A 20,727-nucleotide genomic window follows, 5' to 3' on the forward strand; every position below is an offset into this window, starting at 1 on the left:
CTTTGGAACTCTCTGTCATCCTTAGACAAGAGGAGAGATGTGCGTGCATATCGTGCTCTGCTGCTGCATGAGATTAGCTCCATAGCAGTCTATGGGCCCATCTCAATTCTATCCTCAGCAGCAAGGAGAGAGAGATCAGTGGGGTCTCAGCACGCAGACTAGTGATGGGAATTTTGGTGAAACAGACAAGAAATAAGGAAAAGAACAAACAGCAGATGGAGCTACACGGATGCATTTTATTGAATAGCTCACTGGCTATATTCCATTTTTTATTATATGCAATTACAAAAGTATTCAATTTCAGGTGCTGGTTTGAAAATGCAGAATATGTTTTATGACACAAACCCTTTAAGAAAGAAAGATGAACATAAGCAAAGAGTGGAAAGGTCTATAGGATCTCCAGCCTGACTCTACCCTCCCCATGGACTTGAAACTGGAAAGTCCATGCTTGGCATGAGTAGGAAATGATGTTGAGATAGGGTTCCCACCCCATGAATTCTACAACCAAGTTATATACTTGCTGAAAATATGAGGACATATTTCAAGTGTTTTTAGGCTGCAAGTGACACTTTAACATTCCCTATTGTAGCTATTATTATTGGTGCAGATGAGGTCACTGATTCATACTAATAACTTATAGTTGAACGGACAATCTATACAAATGTGTTTGACAGGCACTTTCGCCTCACCTGCATTTTTGCAAATTAAATTATGGTGTAAATATAGATAAACATGAAAATTACCTGTGAAACAAATTGGATATCTGTATTTTTCACTAATGTTTTCCTAGATGATCACAAAATATATTTGTTCACATCTGTCACTTCCTGTGAAAAGTCTGATTAGGTGACACCTGGATAATGGGTTAAACCAAATCACATTTCATTCCAGAGAAAAGGAACAGAGAAATACAGGAACCAAAATTCATTATGAGGGCACAAACTATGGTATCGCATTAAAGGGAACCTGTCACCGGGATTTTGTGTATAGAGCTGAGGACATGGGTTGCTAGATGGCCGCTAGCACATCTGCCAATACCCAGTCCCCATAGCTCTGTGTGCTTTTATTGTGTAAAAAAAACTATTTGATACATATGCAAATTAACCTGAGATGAGTCCTGTCCCTGACTCATCTCACGTACAGGACTCATCTCAGGTTAATTTGCATAAGTATCAAATCGTTTTTTGACACAATAAAAGCACACAGAGCTATGGGGACTGGGTATTGCGGATGTGCTAGCGGCCATCTAGCAACCGATGTCCTCAGCTCTATACACAAAATCCATGGTGACAGGTTCCTTTAAGCACTATAACTGGCACCACACATAGGCCAAAGGGCACTTTTCAATGTGGTGCTCTTATAGACTATACCTTATATAAATGCGGTACATTGCTCTTCCACAGGATAATTATTTGCAAGCCTATAAACTATCAGACTGCAGGATAAAAACTGTATCTGAAACAATCCCAGCTCTGCTGAAACATTACACATGTCATTTTTGTACGATTTCTGGAGTTTCCCCTCCTCTTTACAACTGTCAGTCTGCTATGAAGCCATGCTGAATTAGAGACACAGATGAACTCAAGGCACACAATTTATAAAAAGATATGGACATTTTTATTGAAGTAGATATTTTACAGTAACAGCTGTAAAGATTCACATTACACTTCACTTTTATGATAATGCCCATGTAACGTGGATGAGCTGCTGCTACACTTGGGACATCAAAATCAGGAATATAATAGAATATGCCTAATCTTGTCCGCAATTGCGGCCAAAAATAGGACATGTTCTATTTTTTTCGGGAACGGAAATGCGGACCCGGAAGTGCGGATCCGCAGAGGTGGGGTTGCTCTTATCCCTACCCTCTGTCGTGACAGGGTCCTCATGATTCACAATGTGATGTATCCACTTCATACAGATAATTTAGATTCTTCCATAATTCCGTTCTACAACTACTACTCACATCCATAGTAAATATACAACTCGTCACCCAGAATAAGTCATTCGAGTGTCCTCTCAGGGGCAAACGTGAGATGACTCCACATGTACAGCCATCACTCCATTGATATAATCTACTTATTGGTAACCACTGTTTCATTGGAGACATGGCTGAGCATATGGGGTCAGTGTTGTGATTTGTCATTTCTGGACTTACTCCAATGTCACAAAATCCTTAATGTATGTCTGATACACACATTGGATATTGCAGTATTGGGAGCAACCCCTTTATAGAACTAGAATCTGATCCCATGTAATTACCGTATTTTAGGTTTATAATGGAATATATATTATTACTGCAGAATATTATACTAATTGTTCTTGAAACTTGAACATAACTGGTCACTGCTTTACTCCACATAAAGTAAAAGTAATGTGTGCAGCCTGATGGGTGTAATCTTTACTGACATCTTCCAGGGTCATGATGCTGTAGATAATATATATGGAAGTAGATTGGTCCAGTAACACCAGTGCAACGGTCAGAGACTTCAGGCTGTAGAACTTTCATATTTGAGGGGATGGTACAGTTAGTAGACCAGTTGGCTTCATCTTGTTCATTCCACCATCCAGAATACAAACTCGTGGGTATCCCAACTTCACCAGATGTGCTGCAAACTAAAAGAGAACACATTAGTACAAGTATCTACAGCCAGTGCCTGTACTTGCTTTGAAGAAGAGACTGACAGATAATAGAACTGTAAATGTATACATTAGTTTAATTAGAGCTAATTAAGACTTGTGTGAGGACCATATATCAACTGCAGTGAGATCTGTTATATACAGTGTTCCTTGCTGCAGAAAAATATACGGTCTTGGGCTTCACTTCATAGTGTAGTTTATAGCACAGTGTAATGTTCTAACAATGACTGTTGATACTGCCATTTTGAACTACAGTATCAAATTAATCCAGGTCTAAAGACAAAGGAGAATAATGCTCAGAGGAGCACCACCACACGCAAACCACCACCAAATGGCATAGTCTTACATGGTTCACTGATCTGTCAGAATATACTTAAAGGGAACCTGTCACCTTCATTTTGGGATATGGAGCTGAGGACATCCGCAATATCCAGTCCCCATAGCTCTCTGTGCTTTTATTGTGTAAAAAAAACGATTTTATAGATATGTAAATGAACCATAGATGAGTCCCGTCTCCTCCATGCTTCAGAGAGGAGTCCAGTGTTCTTTGACTCTGAGCCCAGCCACGCCCCGCATCCTCTGAATCTCCTCCTTGCTCCCTGATGTCACAAAGCTAGAGCGCTAGCGCATGCGCAGTTCGTTCCCTGAGGCTGATGCCAGCACAGGGAAGGAACACTACGCCGACACTGCGCATGTGCTAGCTCGCGCATTGCGAGATTACGGCGCTCTAGCTTTGTGACGTCAGGGAGCAAGGAGGAGATTAGGAGTATGCGGGGCGGTGCTGGGCCCCTTCACAGTGGGCGTGGCTAGGCTCCGGAAACGTTAGTAACAGCTCCTTGGGCTTCTTACTTGTCTCATTTACATATATATAAAATCTTTTTTTTACACAATAAAAGCACACAGAGCTATGGGGAATGGATATTGCAGATGTGCTAGCGGCGATCTAGCAACCCATGTCCTCAGCTCTATACCCAAAATCCAGGTGACAGATTCCCTAAAATTTTTGCTTGAAGTGTTTTTCCTAAAGGCTTGTTTACACTGCATGATTGTCAGGCATATTATTGGGGAAGGAACATTCCTAGGAATGTTCATTCCTGATAACCTGCCGGTCTAAAGATGTTGCAGATCATTCATGCAGACACCTAAAAGATCATTTTTGGGCAGTAGATCGCTTATACTGTGGAGATGATCGCTGCATGTAAATGCAGAGCTTCACCTCCACTAATGAGCAGGCGATTATCGGGAAGGAAAGCTGTGTGTTCGACCACTACTTGGCAGTTGCTGTGGCTTTTGGACTTGTTCTCTTTGACCTCTCAATTATTGGGACCTAGAATTATAATGGAATTACCTGTGGGGAATTTCTTCCACTAAAGGTTCCTTTAGATGGGACAATTCAGCAGGCGATTGTCAGAAAGGAAGAATTTCTTCCTGGCAATCCCTGGCTTGTCAGTGAATAAGACTGCCGCATTTACATGCAGCAATCTCCTCCACAGTATGGGAAGGAGCGATCGCTAATGCCAATGCTCATCCCCATACAGACTCGTTTGCTGGCAGCAGAGCCTGATTAGACTGCACAATCTGCAGCCAGCAAATGCCGATTTAGATGCCTACACAAACAACCTAATTATCCAACGAACGATGGCTTCACTCATTCATCGAGTAATCAGCAGATAGTCGCTAATAATCATGATTATCTGGCAGATTCTTGGCCAGTGTAAAGGGCATTTTAGCCTCTAATAAGTCCTTCACTCTTCTGCTTTTCTTGTTATCTTATTTCTTTTCTCTTTATTTCCCATTCATTTTTCTTATTTACTTACCACAGGATTTTTATACATATTTCTCTCTCATATTTTATCTCTCACATGATCTTCTTCCATATTTCCCCATAATCTAAATACCTAGTCTGCAACAGCCATGAAAGTGGTGCCATTGATAATAAAAATGTAAGCTTAGGTTCCTTGCACCTTTATATACTCATTTACTCAAGGATTGCCTTAGGGACTCATATATATATACTGTAGAAACGCAGTGTTGGACTGTGGCATATACACTCAGGGTGGGCTTAATATGAGATTTTACAAAGTGTCGACCGTAAAGAGCCTGACAGCTGCCCAAGCCAAGTTCACTTGTCAAACCTAGATCCTGTGTCACTTTTTACAGGCCAACATATTCACATTATTTTTCTGCTGTCTGCACTTTCAATCGGTATTTACGATCAGCAATGTGACCAATATAAAATTCAGCACTTTCAGAGAAGACACTAGATATACTGCATATACATTCCACAATCAGAATGGGTTTATGGTGGCTGCCAGCATTCAAATAAAATGATAGGACAGATGATTAGATTGCTTACAGACTTATAAGTAGGTTGCAGAGCATGTTTAAATACATGACTATGTTCAGTTTGGAAGTTTTAAGAAATTAAGGGGCTTGTCCCACAAAAAATATTCTACATTTTTCAAACCAACAAGCCAGAATACTTTTGGAATTGCATGTACCGTAATTAAACATTTAGTGTGGCCACTGAGTTATTCAATAAAATCTATCTGCATAGCGCCACCTGCTGTTTGTTATTTTCCTAATTTCCCTGTTCACCTCATTAACATCACTGTGGTGGACGCACATGTTCAGTTCCATCCTTCAACTGCCACCAACTGTTCTGTTTTGATGGTTACAGAGAGAGAGAGCAGCAGAAATGACCCACCCACTGAGAAAGGACAAACTTGAAGAAGAAGGAACTGCAACAATGAATGGAGAGATCTCTGGTTCCATGTGAGGTACTGGGCTGGTTCTGGCTTTGTTACAAAAAGATTGTCATGTTTTATATGATGTCCAATGTTTACACTAATCATGGGGTAACCACTTTGAGGACTTTAAAAGGGTTGTCTTGTATGGAAAAACACTTTTTATAGTTTGTATTATAGAGTTAATACAATAGAGTCATCTCTTTAGCATCCTCATTTCATGGCCAAAGTACGGAGTGTATACAAACAGGGTCTCTCACTCTGGAGGACCTACAGGAAAACTGCCAGGTTTCACTACAGATTACAACTAATCCAAAGGGACTCTTCTAATAAGTAGTAACCTTCAAAGTGGATGCCCCCTTTAAAGGGGTTGTACCACAAAACATTTTTCAAACCAGCACCTGGATCTGAATACTTTTGTAACTGCATGTAATTAAATATTCTGCACAGCCAATCAGCAATTCAATAAAATGTATCTATATAGCGCCACCTGCTGCTTGTTCTTTTCCTTATTTCTTCGTCCACCTAAGGGGGTCGCACATGCTCAGTTTAAATTTACAACAGCCATCAGCTATATCTTCAGTTACAAACTGTGGCAGTTACAGGAAAAGAGCTACAGAAAACAAGACACACCCCACGATGAAATAAATCTAGCAGAACAATTGGAGCAAAGAATGTGGAGATCTCTGGATCCATGCGAGGTACAGGGCTGGTTCCAGCTTTGTTAGAAAGAGATTGTCATGTACTATATGATATCTAATTTGCTTTTTATTTTTTTTACATCAAACGGCATCAATAGCATAACCCCTTTAAGAAAGCGACATGGGTCTGATTCAAAGACAGTGATATTCTTGTGTGGCTAGGCATTATAATTACACAGTAAGCTAGAAATTACAATGGTCATTTGTCTTTAAACCCCCCACAGTCTAGCTCTGTTCTTATTTTACAGGACACATCGCACCCAAGTTACCATCATTAAATGGTCCTGAATAAAAAAGAACAACTCTGATACAAATTAATTCAACACAAATTTCTGGAGTTAAAATGTTGAGAAGGGCCAGGAACCGGCCATTGTGTACTGGGTGAATGGGTCCCATGGGAAAACAGGAGGCAGTCCTAAACAAACTTTTCATTAAAAACAACTGAATATCATTGTGAGCACTGTCAGGCGGCTATACAGCTGCCAATTTCACACTTAAGACGCATCTAAATGTCTTCAGGGAATAATCAGCAGTGGGCCTACAGAACTTTCCGGCTTCTATTATAATGGCATTAGCAGAAAGGAGCATCTAGTTAGTACCTTGTTGAATGGCCTAATTTATTCCAGACAGGATAATTGGCGGATCAAAGCCACACTGACTATAAAGGGTGACAGCTTATAAGAAACACCTTTACAGCCATGCTTCACCTTTGTAAGTGATTTGGGCGATAGCGGAAAGCAGGTGTAAACGGGTGCGTCTATTCTTTTAACAATGCCCAAGGGAAGGAGGGATACATCTGTCTGCAAGTGACTTGATATTTTTTCCAAATCATTCTGGTGTGTGAAACAAGCGATTTCAGTATATGATGCATATTCTTTTGTATATATTTTGCAACAGATATAAATTAACTACAAAAAAGAGCTGCGGAATAGGTTGGCACTACATAAATAAAGATTAGCATTATACGTTTTCACTTTAAATTAACAGTAACATGTAGGGATAATTAACAAGAATTCATATTCACCTAGACCGATGGACATGATATTCATGCAAAGAATGAGACGTGAGGCCATGTCACTATGGACAAAATGTGGGCTAGAAAGATACGGGTGCAGTATACAGTAGCTTTAGCAATATATGGGATTGCCAGAAAGCAACATAAAAAGAGCTGCAAAAGTAAGAATATAAAAAAGTTTTTTAGATTTTTTTTCCAGGTGATTTTGGAAAATTCCCAGACCCCAAGTACTCTGGGAATGCACGCACGCAGGGGATTTACTGTAGGGTGGGTCATATTCAGTGTCTTAGACAACTGTTAAAGGGTCACTGATACAACACTTTCGAAAAACTGTTGATATTTCATAGTGACATATCAAAGGTTTTGATCGGTGGGGTCTGAGTACTGAGCTCCCCATGGTCACTGAAATGAGGACAGAAAAGTGCTCACATATCATGCTCTTTGTCATCTCTGCAGGAGACGGAAGTGAGATGGGACCAAAGACTTTTTATTGAGTTTGTCTCCTGCAGAGAAGAGAGACAACTGTCCTATATGAGCGCTTCTATCTCCTCATTCTAGCGATCTGTGGGATCTCAGCGCTCAAACCCCCACGATCAAGGCCACCGATATGAGGCTATGACATATCAAAAGATTTTAAAACGTTCAGTGACACTTTAAGCTTATCTCAACAGTTTTGCGAGTTGTAAAATTTTTTTTTACCAAATATCGTACACCAGTCATGAGGTGTAGAGATGAGCGAAGTTTTGAAAAATCAGATTCGCCAGCCTCGCCGAACTTCATCAAGAAATTTGATTCGATACAAATTACTTCATTACAAATTGCTTTTCATTGTATGGAGTGGGCGCAATGACAGATAATGACGATAGCTGCGCCCCCCCTCCCCCGTGTAATTTAACCCTTCAGATGCTACGTTCAATGCCAATCGCAGCATCTGGTACTCACATTTATCACCTCATGGATTATCCAGTGTTAAAAAATAAATAAAATTATACTCACCTCATCCACTTGATTGCGAAGAGGTTGTCCGCTCCTGCCTTGATTGAAGAAAACCCACCAAAGGACTTCATTCGTAATGATGTCAACATATGATCACACTGGCCGCCCGCGGTGACGTCATAAGTGATGACAATGTCAAATAATTTTCCCTTTAGGCGCAAAGAACCATCCCAGGTATTCAGGTAAGTAGATTCTTCTTGGTTTTATTCAGCAAAAGACATACAACGCGTTTAGGACAACTTAGGTTCCCTTCTTCAGGTAAAGTTTTGCAAAGTTTTACCTGAGGAAGGGGACCTAAGTTCCCCGACATGTCACAATCCACTGAACAGCGGCCGTGTGGACGTTAAGGCATGGTCAGGAACAGAGCAGAGGCTCATTCCCAAGAAGACAGGCAGAAAGCAGAAGACCAAGGGAAGGGATATTGCAGAAGTGTAGTCAAGGATACCAGGTGAGGACCAGAAAGATTACAGAAATGACAGGCAAGGTATCCAGAGGACTAGGCAGGTAAAAGATTAGGAACCAAGTAGAGGTCAAATTCCAAGGGGCCCCACAAATACCATGCAGACTAATGAGGGTGTCTAAACGGGGACGAGGTTAGGAACAGGCATGGGGCCTGGAGACTAAATTAAATATTATACAATGTGTAATAGCAAGGCATAGAGACCGAAAACTTATTTACAAGGCGACATCCATCTGCACTCCTCTGCTTCAGACAGACTGCCTGCTGACATCTCAGAGATGTGTCGAATTTAGCATGTCATGTGCTCCATTTTGATAAATTTGATGAATTTTGTGCCATTATTCCTAGGTCATAAATCTCCTGAATGGTTTATGTGAGTGATGGCACAAGATTATTTAAATTATTTAACTATCTTGCTCCTCTCTTTTTGTTCTATGAGAATGTAGCTCTAGCAATGTATCTATAAGCATTGATGACATTTTGAAAACACAAAGGCCTTATTCACACGACAGTGAAAAATCATCCGTGCAACATGCTTTTTTTTTTTTATTCAATGAGTCTACTGACACTTACATTTAACGGACTGTGAATACCAGCCGTCCAAAAATAGGACATGTCCTATTTTGTCTATTTTTAATAGAAGAAAATACTCCAGCAACGTGGTTGCAAGATTGTTGGTGTTTATTTAGAAATGCGGCTGTACAAATCATGTGACGTTTCGGCCACACTTGGCCTTTATCAAACTGGTGCCGCTAGAGCTAGAAGATCCAGTAAATGTGCGCTTAGGAGATGTGCCTCGGCACTATTTTCAAGGCAGCTCCCATAAGATTCAAGGGGGCCGTTTTTAAAAGGCGTTTTTCAGAAAGGCATCTGTGAAAAAAACATCTGTGAAAAATGGACAGTTTTGCCATATTATTGGCTGGTTTTTCATCACTGCCGTGTGAATCTAGCTAATATTCTACAGATAATAATAAGGTTTATAACAGTACAATATGAAAATGACAAAAGGGGGAAACTGGTGTGAGTTTTCAATGCCGTCACGCAGAGAAGTCCTCCTCTACAATTTAGGGGAAAGGAACAAATGGAGCTTTAATGTATTACCATGGCTTTAGCAAAGCCTTTGAAATGGAAAAGTCACATTAACTTGGAACAGAGTTGCGGTTTTAATCTGACATTATTTACATTCTCTCTACTGCTCTAAATTTTCTCTGTACCAGTTTCAGAACGCATGCTTGGCACAGAGGTGGCAAAGCCATAACAAAAGCATTGCTTTCTCATGCCAGCACAGAAATAGACCAGGAGTCAGAGAGGTTTTTTGATCTATACATTCCCTACATCTTACTAATTCCCACATCGTCAAACTTCAAATAAACTCTGGGGTTCCACTATTATTACAGACTGGGCTTTGAAAACTGGAAAGTGTGAAAAGACTGACCAGGAGATCATGTGACACCCTACCTAAATATATCTACCACCATAAATGAATGCAGTAGGAGAAAGGTTGCAGCAAATTAATTCAAGCCACAGGAGCTGAAAATCCTGGAAACTTTTCAAACTTTTCCTGCTTTCTGCTCTCATTCTTGAGAGGTCGTCCAATGCATTATTAATTAAACCAAATACAAAAGGTTTGATATTTGTGAGGGCAATGTCATTTGAAGGTTGTGTGATTTCCTTGGCCCCATGAAGGGCCTATCTGAGAGGAGGACAGTGGGAGACGTTCTGACAGGCTGCAGGGAGAAGAGCAGAAGCATAGATCTCCGCTCTCTGTGTAACTGCAGATGACCACATAAGGAGGGGTGACATGGACTTCTGTGTATGTTATTCAACAATTGGTGTTGTTGGCTCCTAGGACAGACAACCCCTTTATGGCTAAAATTAATTATGTCACTAAGGGGATAAAATACAATTCAGGTGTGCTATATTTACAACAAAAAAATGTAAGAGGGTTTTTCCAATGTTAATGTTAAAGGGGTTACATTCAAATTTGGTGAAATCCATTAATTATCAAACAGAATGGAAAAGCAACAGATTTTCTAATCCTCTACTATGGCATAAACATAGCCAGGCTTTCTAGACATGCACCAGATTTATCACAGATCTCAGGCTGAATGATAAATTTGTCTAATGTTACAGTTTGGTGCAAAACTGGTTGACATCTGCAAATCTATTTAGCTTTGTGTATTCTGCTGTTGTAATTACTCCAGGTTGCTTTCTGTACCCTGTAGATCAGGGGTACTCAAGTACTTTTTGTAAAAGTCCACATACCCGAGTCTGTCGTAGGATGAAGGCCCGAGCTGCAAAACTAAAATATATAAGGAGGGACAACACTATTGGCGTGTAGCGATGCATTATTATTTTTTACAATAATCCACACCTCCAAGTCCACCTAATCTCCTTTCTGCCGACCAAACGGTAAGAATGTCCTTTCAGTGGCCCTTAACAATAATAATGCCCATTTTATGCCCCTTAGACAGTATGATATGCCTTTAGTGCTCCACAGAGTGTGATACCCCTAAGTGAACCCTCACAGCAGGGTGATCCCTTGGTTCCCCCACACATTATGATGCTCCTTAGTGCCCCTGAAACATTGCGATGCCTCCTTAGTTCCTCCCCACAGAGTATGAATACCCTAAGTGCCCCCTCATAGTAGTAATGCCCTCTCTTTGCCCCTTCAGAGTTTTAATGCCCTCTTTGTGCCCCATTCATATTAATAATCCCCATTGTGCCTCCTTCACAGTAATAATGCCCCTTAATAGTAGTAATGCCCATTTTACCCCGTTCAAAGTAATAATGCCCATTGTGCCCCTTTAATAGTAGTAATGCCCATTGTGCCCCCTTCACAGTAATAATGCCCATTGTGCCCCCTTCACAGTAATAATGCCCATTGTGCCCCTTCACAGTAATAATGCCCATTGTGCCCCCTTCACAGTAATGATGCCCATTGTGCCCCCTTCACAGTAATAATGCCCATTGTGCCCCTTCACAGTAATAATGCCCTCTGTGCCCCCTCCATAGTAGAAATCTCCATTAATAGTAGTAATGCCCTTGGTGCTAGTAATGCCCATTGTACCCCCTTCAAAGTAATAATGTCCATTGTGCCCCCTTAATAGTAATAATGCCTATTGTGCCCCCTTAATAGTAGTAATGCCCACTGTGCCTCGTCACAGTAAGAATGCCCATTGTGCCCCTTCATAGTAATAATGCCCTCTGTGCCCCTTTCATAGTAGAAATCCCCCTTGTGCCCCCTTAATAGAAGTAATGCCCTCTGTGCTAGTAATGCCCATTGTGCCCCCTTCACAGTAATAATGCCCTCTGTGCCCCTTCATAGTAGTAATGCCCTCTGTGTATTGTGCCCCCTTCAGAGTAGTAATGCCCTCTGTGCACTGTGCACCCTCCATAGTAGAAATGCCCATTGTGCCCCCTTCACATTAGCAATGCCCATTGAGCCCCCTCCAGAGTAAAAATTGCCCATTGTACGCCCTGCATAGTAGAAATGCCTATTTTGCCCCCTTCACATTCGCAATGCCCATTGTGCCCCCTCCAGAGTAGAAATGCCCATTGTGCCCCCTCCAGAGTAGAAATGCACATTGTGCCCCCTCCAGAGTAGAAATGCACATTGTGCCCTCTTCACATTAGCAATGCCCATTGTGCCCTCTTCACATTAGCAATGCCCATTGTGCCCCCTCCAGAGTAGAAATGCCCATTTTGCCCCATACTCACCTTGTCCCATTCCTGAAACTCACAGTCCTCTATCCCCTGCAGACACAGATCGCTCTGAAGCATTGTGTGGGTGGCGCTTATGCAGATTTTCGGCCGGCAGGCTCCGCCCACACAAGCGGCGGCGCGATCTGTGCCTGCAGGCTGAATGGGGGAGCAGGAAGAAATCTTTCTGCTTCACCATTCAGAGCGCCACCGGCCTGAAGGAGGGGAGGAGCACGGGGAGCAGAGCGGTGAGTGACAGGACCCAGCTTCCTGCGCTCCAGCAATGAGAGCTTCCATCTGTATTGATGGAAGCGCTCATTGCTTCTGGACTGTGGCACCCGGGTGCATGCAGGGGTCCGGACAGCTGAGTATCCCTGCTGTAGATGATCTATCTTTTGATGCCAAGGCTGGCATCATTTCTTCTACAATCAGATTGTGGTTAGAAGTTGGACTGTTCTCTCTTAGAGGTGGAACGGGGAAATTGTGAACATTCAAAAGTCTGCATTGCTGTACCCCTTGTTTGTTAAATACCATCCTCATCACACCGTCCCCTCCATTTCATCATCAAATCTGAACTCCATAACCTATGGGGTAGTTTTGGATTACCAAATATAGATAAAACTTTTGGGTTGAATATACAGACGTGGACAAAATTGTTGGTACCCTTTGGTCAATGAAAGAAAAAGTCACAATGGTCACAGAAATAACTTTAATCTGACAAAAGTAATAATAAATTAAAATTCTATAAATGTTAACCAATGAAAGTCAGACATTGTTTTTCAACCATGCTTCAACAGAATTATGTAAAAAAATAAACTCATGAAACAGGCATGGACAAAAATGATGGTACCCCTAACTTAATATTTTGTTGCGCAACCTTTTGAGGCAATCACTGCAATCAAACGCTTCCTGTAACTGTCAATGAGACATCTGCACCTCTCAGCAGGTATTTTGGCCCACTCCTCATGAGCAAACTGCTCCAGTTGTGTCCGGTTTGAAGGGTGCCTTTTCCAGACTGCATGTTTCAGCTCCTTCCAAAGATGCTCAATAGGATTGAGGTCAGGGCTCATAGAAGGCCACTTTAGAATAGTCCAATTTTTCCTCTTAGCCATTCTTGGGTGTTTTTAGCGGTGTGTTTTGGGTCATTGTCCTGTTGCAAGACCCATGACCTGCGACTGAGACCAAGCTTTCTGACACTGGCTAGTACATTTCTCTCTAGAATTCCTTGATAGTCTTGAGATTTCATTGTACCCTGCACAGATTCAAGACACCCTGTGCCAGACGCAGCAAAGCAGCCCCAGAACATAACAGAGCCTCCTCCATGTTTCACAGTAGGGACAGTGTTCTTTTCTTGATATGCTTCATTTTTTCGTCTGTGAACATACAGCTGATGTGCCTTGGCAAAAACTTCGATTTTTGTCTCATCTGTCCACAGGACATTCTCCCAGAAGCTTTGTGGCTTGTCAACATGTAGTTTGGCATATTCCAGTCTTGCTTTTTTATGATTCGTTTTCAACAATGGTGTCCTCCTTGGTCGTCTCCCATGTAGTCCACTTTGGCTCAAACAACGACGGATGGTGCGATCTGACACTGATGTTCCTTGAGCATGAAGTTCACCTTGAATCTCTTTAGAAGTCTTTCTAGGCTCTTTTGTTACCATTCGGATTATCCGTCTCTTAGATTTGTCATCAATTTTCCTCCTGCGGCCACGTCCAGGGAGGTTGGCTACAGTCCCATGGATCTTAAACTTATGAATAATATGTGCAACTGTACTCACAGGAACATCTAGTTGCTTGGAGATGGTCTTATAGCCTTTACCTTTAACATGCTTGTCTATAATTTTCTTTCTGATCTCTTGAGACAGCTCTTTCCTTTGCTTCCTCTGGTCCATGTCGAGTGTGGTACACACCATATCACCAAACAACACAGTGATTACCTGGAGCCATATATATAGGCCCAATGGCTGATTACAAGGTTGTAGACACCTGTGATGCTAATTAGTGGACACACCTTGAATTAACATGTCCCTTTGGTCACATTATGTTCTGTGTTTTCTAGGGGTACCATCATTTTTGTCCATGCCTGTTTCATGAGTTTATTTTTTTACATAATTCTGTTGAAGCATGGTTGAAAAACAATGTCTGACTTTCATTGGTTAACATTTATAGAATTTTAATTTATTATTACTTTTGTCAGATTAAAGTTATTTCTGTGACCATTGTGACTTTTTCTTTCATTGACCAAAGGGTACCAACAATTTTGTCCACGTCTGTATAGGGAACAATATGCAATTGTGGCATTGCACAATAAATAAATATATGTTAATGGTAGATGATACCAATGGCAACACACAGACACTATTTATGCAGGGACGAGCTATGGTTTTGTGCAAAGTAGTGGTAGTCTTATACTGGCTATCAAGCCACAATAGGAATACAATAGTAAGCTTATTTCATGTACATACATCATATGAATGAGCATCCGCATCTCCCGCTGTGAAAACGATCTGCAGATAACACACCCGAAATAACTCATTTTCTAAGTATACAGAACATTAGTGCAAAACTAGGATAAAATAGAACAGTCTATGACCACCATACACTGATCGAAAGCAGACATTGGGGTATACTATCAGTCAACATAAACCAAACCTCTGGAGCAAAGTGAAACATATAGGATATAGCTCCACAGACATCTGTATTATAATATTTTATAACGAGAGACATAGAAACCTGGACAGTATACTAAACCTTGGAGTGTCCCAATGGCCGCTATTGTTATTCACTATTATTCTCTATATATACTTTACAATTGTCTTTATGAGAAAGTTTTGAATTTGTAGCTATTTCTCTTTAATGCAATCTATGAAGCGAAAACTAAAACATAGGAATTTCATTATGATCAATGGAGATACAATAGACCAAAAAACGCATGAGTCCATGGAAAAACACACTCATACCGCAAGAGAATCGCAATGATAAGCAATTACCGGATCCAGTTCATGTTTTCCAGGTATTTTCGAGAGCACACATATAAAACCCGGCTACCTATCCAGACCGAGCATAGCCACTGAGGAAGGAGACAGCAAAGTCCCCGAAACGTGGGCGACATACTCGGTCATCAGATTGAATAGCCGGACATATGCTTGCGCATACCGACTGAGTTCTCAACAAGTGAAGCGCTTCACTAAAGGTACCTGATAGCGGTAACCTGGAATCGACATTCATATAGGAATAGGCACGCAGCCAACCCATTCCCAATACTGGGACTCCAGCTACTCTGACACGTTGGAACCCAAAAAAGTTTACCCACAGTGTAACAAGCTGAACCCCTGGACCGCGAATATCCAATAATATCTTGCTACAAAGCAGCAGATGAATACAGACCCGCTACAAGACTGCAGCGAACGTTTCCTAGAGTGCACAAAGCCGTAGGTAAGCTTACCTTCCAGCCATTCCACGTGGGACGCCACGAATAAAAGTGGAATCGAGAGTACTATCTATCTATATTGAAAGCCGACTACTTAAACATCGATTATTCATTGCAAAATATCCAGCTTACATAACAACATGTGGATATTATGAGTAAAGCGATATATCATATAAGACTCTCTTTACTGACACATAAAGATTGATGCCTGGTGACCATCAGTCCCAAGCCTTAGACCAGCGCATGTCTGGAGACATATGAACTATAGTGCACGATTTACAGGAAGATCCTTAGGCCGTTGACTGATTATATGTGATTCTATACCGATTATATGTGATCCTACACCAAGGGGTTTTAAAATCCATCAGTTTGCGTGAATACCGCCATCAGTTGGACTCATTGGACTCGCAGACTATTGCTTGATACACCTGTTAGTGTATGTGAATTTTATTTAGCATTTTTATTTCATATAGGAGGAAGCCAGTCTCTAATTTTATTTATTTTATCTATTTTATTGCTTATGTATTAGATGCATTTTGGAAGCAGCATGCTCTGATGTGTTATTGTTTATAAATAAAACTCTAGTGACAAATCTGAGCTATATGTGACTCCATCTATCAGAGTGCCGCTCCATTTTTGCAAATTTGGTTTTGAACCTCAACACTTCCAGGATGTCTAGAAATGCTACTTTAGGTACCACTTGGAACCGAACCTGAGTTCGGTACAAAGGTTTTTTACAGTAATAATGAATTCACAAAGTTATTACACGAAGTCTCGCGAGTACAGTATTACAATGAAGTTTTATGCGAATCGATCAGAAGTCGATTCGCTCATCTCTAGTTTTCACTGATCATGGTTGGAGATACTCTGGAAATCTCTTTTCAGCCTAGCAGGGCACGTGGAAAACGGATGACAATTTATACAGCTTCACATAATTATACAATCAAGTTCTGATTCATATCAATCAACAGAATATTATAATGATAACAACAAAATACATAAAAAAACAAGTATATATTGCATACAGTGCATGTACTATTCATATACATCTCCCAAAAAACATGCCCATAAGTGTGATATATCAATGTATGGTCATCATCATTATCAACTACACACATCTGACAATGGCCTCATAATTATGTGGTCGCCACAACTAAGGTGCACTTTACTCTGCTATCTGGGCGCACGTGACGCGGTGCACATTGATGTGGGTCGGACATGTACGCTGGAGTGAGCTCTCACATGTGGATGTACGCCAGGTTCCCATGGGGTGGCTTGCGTTCCATATGATTTGTGGAACGCAGGCCATACTTGATTCACTATTGCGGTGACGTGCACTGACGTTTTGCGTTCCATACTGGAACGCAGGACGTCAGATCTCAATGATGCGGAGAGGACAAACATACGAATAGCGATCACGTGATCAGAACTCTGATCACGTGAGCCGATAGTTTCTTAAGGCCCTGCGACATGCGCAGTTGAAGCATAGGCACGCCGAACTCCATGCGGATCTCTCTCCACGTTCACTCTAGGACCTTCCTGAATTGGATTGTTTTTAAGGGACACCTGCACATATGTAATTATGAGGCCATTGTCAGATGTGTGTAGTTGATAATGATGATGACCATACATTGATATATCACACCTATGGGCATGTTTTTTGGGAGATGTATATGAATAGTACATGCACTGTATGCTATATTCAAAATGAATTCACAATATATACTTGTTTTTTTAATGTATTTTGTTGTTATCATTATAATATTCTGTTGATTGATATGAATCAGAACTTGATTGTATAATTATGTGAAGCTGTATAAATTTGCACTCAGCACTAGTATGTTTGTCACTGCTTGAGAAAGATCCCAGGAGGTAGATCGAAACGTCGCTGTCTGGTGAATAAAAGTTGATCTTATTTTACGCCCTGGATGTGCCGTGGAATTCTTCCTACTTGCCTTAGTAACAGTGAGATGAGACAACCCCTTTAAATACAAGACATATATGACAGCATAGTTTACAGGATGTTTCCACCCTAATGCTAGAGGACACTTGCACAATGTGTTTTGTTTGGCCAACGGAACAGACCTCTCAAGGTTCACAAGCAGTGGAGCAAGCAAGCAGATCTTTTGAGATTTCTTATCAAGACTCCGATCTTTGCTAATGGATAAATGCCAGCCTCTAGAAAGGACAAATTCATTAGAGCATATCTTATTTGACTGACTTTTCAATGATGTAACAGAATGTCGAGTACTTCTTCTCTGCCAACATGTATATAGACCAAGCTGCAATGATGTACATGTCTTCAGAGCACACGTAATCTTCAGGAAGATATTAAGATACTGGTTAATCTAATGCAAATGAAAATGATTCTGACCATTGTATTCCGCTCTGAGACTGCCTTCCTTGCATCATCACTAATACAAATTTCATTGGCGCTTACCTGAATGCAGAAGCAAATGCTTGGTGATGTTAATGAAAGGGTATTGATTGAGGGAATTTTCTTATATAAAAATGTAGTACTTCAGTCCTGGGGTACTAAAATTGGTTTGTAATGTAACGCTTTGTTACATGCATGTTATGTCAAACTTCACACTACCTACCTTGTTCACCAGCAGATGGGGTATGGTTGGCAGTGTTCGACAAAAGGAATGGAACTTACCATTCCATTCCTCCCCTCTTGGTAAGAGCGGGCTGGTCTGATTTCCCGCCAAGGGAGCGGTTGTGTGAGTTACAGACAGTGCAGAATGTAGAAAGTGCAGAGTGAGGGAGCATCTGACTCATCTCCTGCTCTGCCAGGCCATGAGGACCACAAAGGCAGCTCATCTAGGAGGGCATCATTGCCTCAGAGACTGCAGGGTCCTAGGCCATGGAAGATTTGTAAACTACCGTGTATTTGGGTCAGAAGAGTGATCAAGCTATCAAGATTCTGCTGCAATGCAGTGGGAAACACATGAAGACACCATCAGCACCGTTTAGGACAGGCATAGGTAGAAGCCTGCATCATATACGGACACCTAGTGCCAGGTAAAGTCATAGAGAAGGGAATCCTGAAACTTCCTAATGTCATTTTCTGCCACAAAGCCAGCCACCATATCCCATTATCTTGGAGGAGGAAATTGCACTTTGTATGAACTGCTGCTGGTTGTGCTGCGATTTGTTTTTTTTGCACACAGTAAAGAAAGAATTTCTTTGTTCTACAATCTCTGTCTGGTTCCTTCATCATCACCTTTTTCTCTGCACTGAACCCCAGGGAGCGACGGCCTGAGGGACATAGGACAACTTGACACAACAACACTAAATCAGGGCCACTACCACTCCCATCATCTGCATCGGCTCCTAGGTGGCTCACTGCAATAGCTCAGCTTCTTACTCAGCCAAATGCAAGTACTCTACAAAGAACAGTCTGCTCTAGATTTAAGGGCTTTAAATTAAAGTGATGCTCTGGGAAAAGATGGTTATACATTTATTACCCAAGTTTTGATTTGTTCACTCCAGCCACAAAGTCATACTTATGGGGCTCCTAGCTATCAGGAGATCCATGAGTGTATCAGAACCTGTATAGGAAGTGCCTCATTGCACATTCAAATACACTGCACCTAACATCTGCACTTGCACTGTGGGGAATTTAGTGCAGGTGCAGTGTGCTTCAATGGAGGAGATACCACGTTGAGGTGACTTGCCATGATCAGCAGCCATTTTATGGACAGAACATCTGTGTGGACAGACTTTGTAAACAAGGGGACATACTTCATGAAATATAAAAAATGGTGCAGAATTTTTACAAAGGCTACATTAGTAAGTGCCATATAATCATCTCACATACACATTGAGCAACAGTAACCAAAAGGTGGCCAACCACTTTATCATTGGTGTAGCTAGAAATAGACTGGGCCCCACAGCAAATTTTTTAATGGGGCCCCCCCTACCTCAGTAATTTTTTTCGCAACCCCTTCTTCTCATGCTGCTCCCATTCCTGTAGCTAGTAAAGATCGCTCTCTCAGACCAGGCCCGGCAGGTGTTCCATCCGTTTTATACACTGTCTATACTGTCACTGTATATTATTTCATTGTGTAATACTGTTAAGGGGGCCCTGACCAAATCCTTTAGTCCTCCTTCTCCTGGATGGGTCCTTCTGGGTCAGGGCCCCAAAGCAGCCGCCTCCCCTGCTTCCCCTATAGCTACGCCCCTGCCCTTTATCTAAGTCTATGACTAGGAAGGTTTGATGTTTGAAATGCATCTACTAGGTTGCTTTTTAAACAGTAATAACAAATGCAGTTATTGTGGCAGCCAAATCCAGAATCAAAAATAAGAGGAAAAGTATAAAGTAGAAACGTTTCCGCTCTCTTCTATCAATTCCTTGTGTTTGGCTCATACATTATATAAACATTGACCCCCAAAACAGTATGAGTTGTTCCAGCCATAAAAGGATTTTCTGGGATTTTAATATTGATCATCTATCCTCAGGACAGGTAGGTCATCACTATCTGATCAGCGGGGTTTGACACCCTGATCAGATGTTACCTTGTATCTTCTACGCCAGAAGTTGGCTCCGGAACTACGTGTAGTGGATGCAGATGGTTACTGGAGGGTTGCTCCCATTGAAGTAAATGGAAACAACACAGCAGTTATCAGCTCTGTCCACTAAACAGCAGATGAGGCTGTGTAGTTCCAAGGACGGAGCTACTCTGAAATAGTTAATCGTCGGAGGTAAGGGGAGCGTTGGACCCTCGCTGATCAGATACCAATGGCCTCCCCTGAGGATAGGCCATCAATATTAAAATCTTGGACAACCTTTTTACTTTACTCAATTTTAGTATTTGTTAAAAAAGAAAATACAGTTTTCCACTAGCCGTGTGCTGAAATTCCTAATTCCTTTTGAAATTTAAATTTCTTGGCATTGTCCCGTCACATGTACAACCATTAAGTCATGTTTCTTGGGAAACAGATGTACCAATGAACTGAAACTACCGTAAGTAATGCTACATTTCTCCTGATGATCATTCTTTGCAATATGCAATCTCTGTGACGGTTTACATG

At 41.4% G+C, this 20,727-nt stretch overlaps 1 protein-coding gene across 1 annotated transcript in view; it reads right to left on the bottom strand.

The window, feature by feature from the left end:
* Positions 1 to 1,291: 1,291 nt before the first annotated feature.
* TBCK (TBC1 domain containing kinase) overlaps positions 1,292 to 20,727 on the bottom strand; it is a 342,207-nt gene continuing 322,771 nt past the window's right edge. The window contains exon 26 of the mRNA XM_044302639.1: positions 1,292 to 2,616. Coding sequence (XP_044158574.1) covers positions 2,506 to 2,616 — 111 coding nt within the window. The 3' untranslated portion in view covers positions 1,292 to 2,505. The remainder of the gene's footprint in view (positions 2,617 to 20,727) is intronic.

This window comes from Bufo gargarizans, chromosome 1 (genome assembly GCF_014858855.1).
Source record: "Bufo gargarizans isolate SCDJY-AF-19 chromosome 1, ASM1485885v1, whole genome shotgun sequence".
NCBI lineage: Eukaryota > Metazoa > Chordata > Amphibia > Anura > Bufonidae > Bufo > Bufo gargarizans.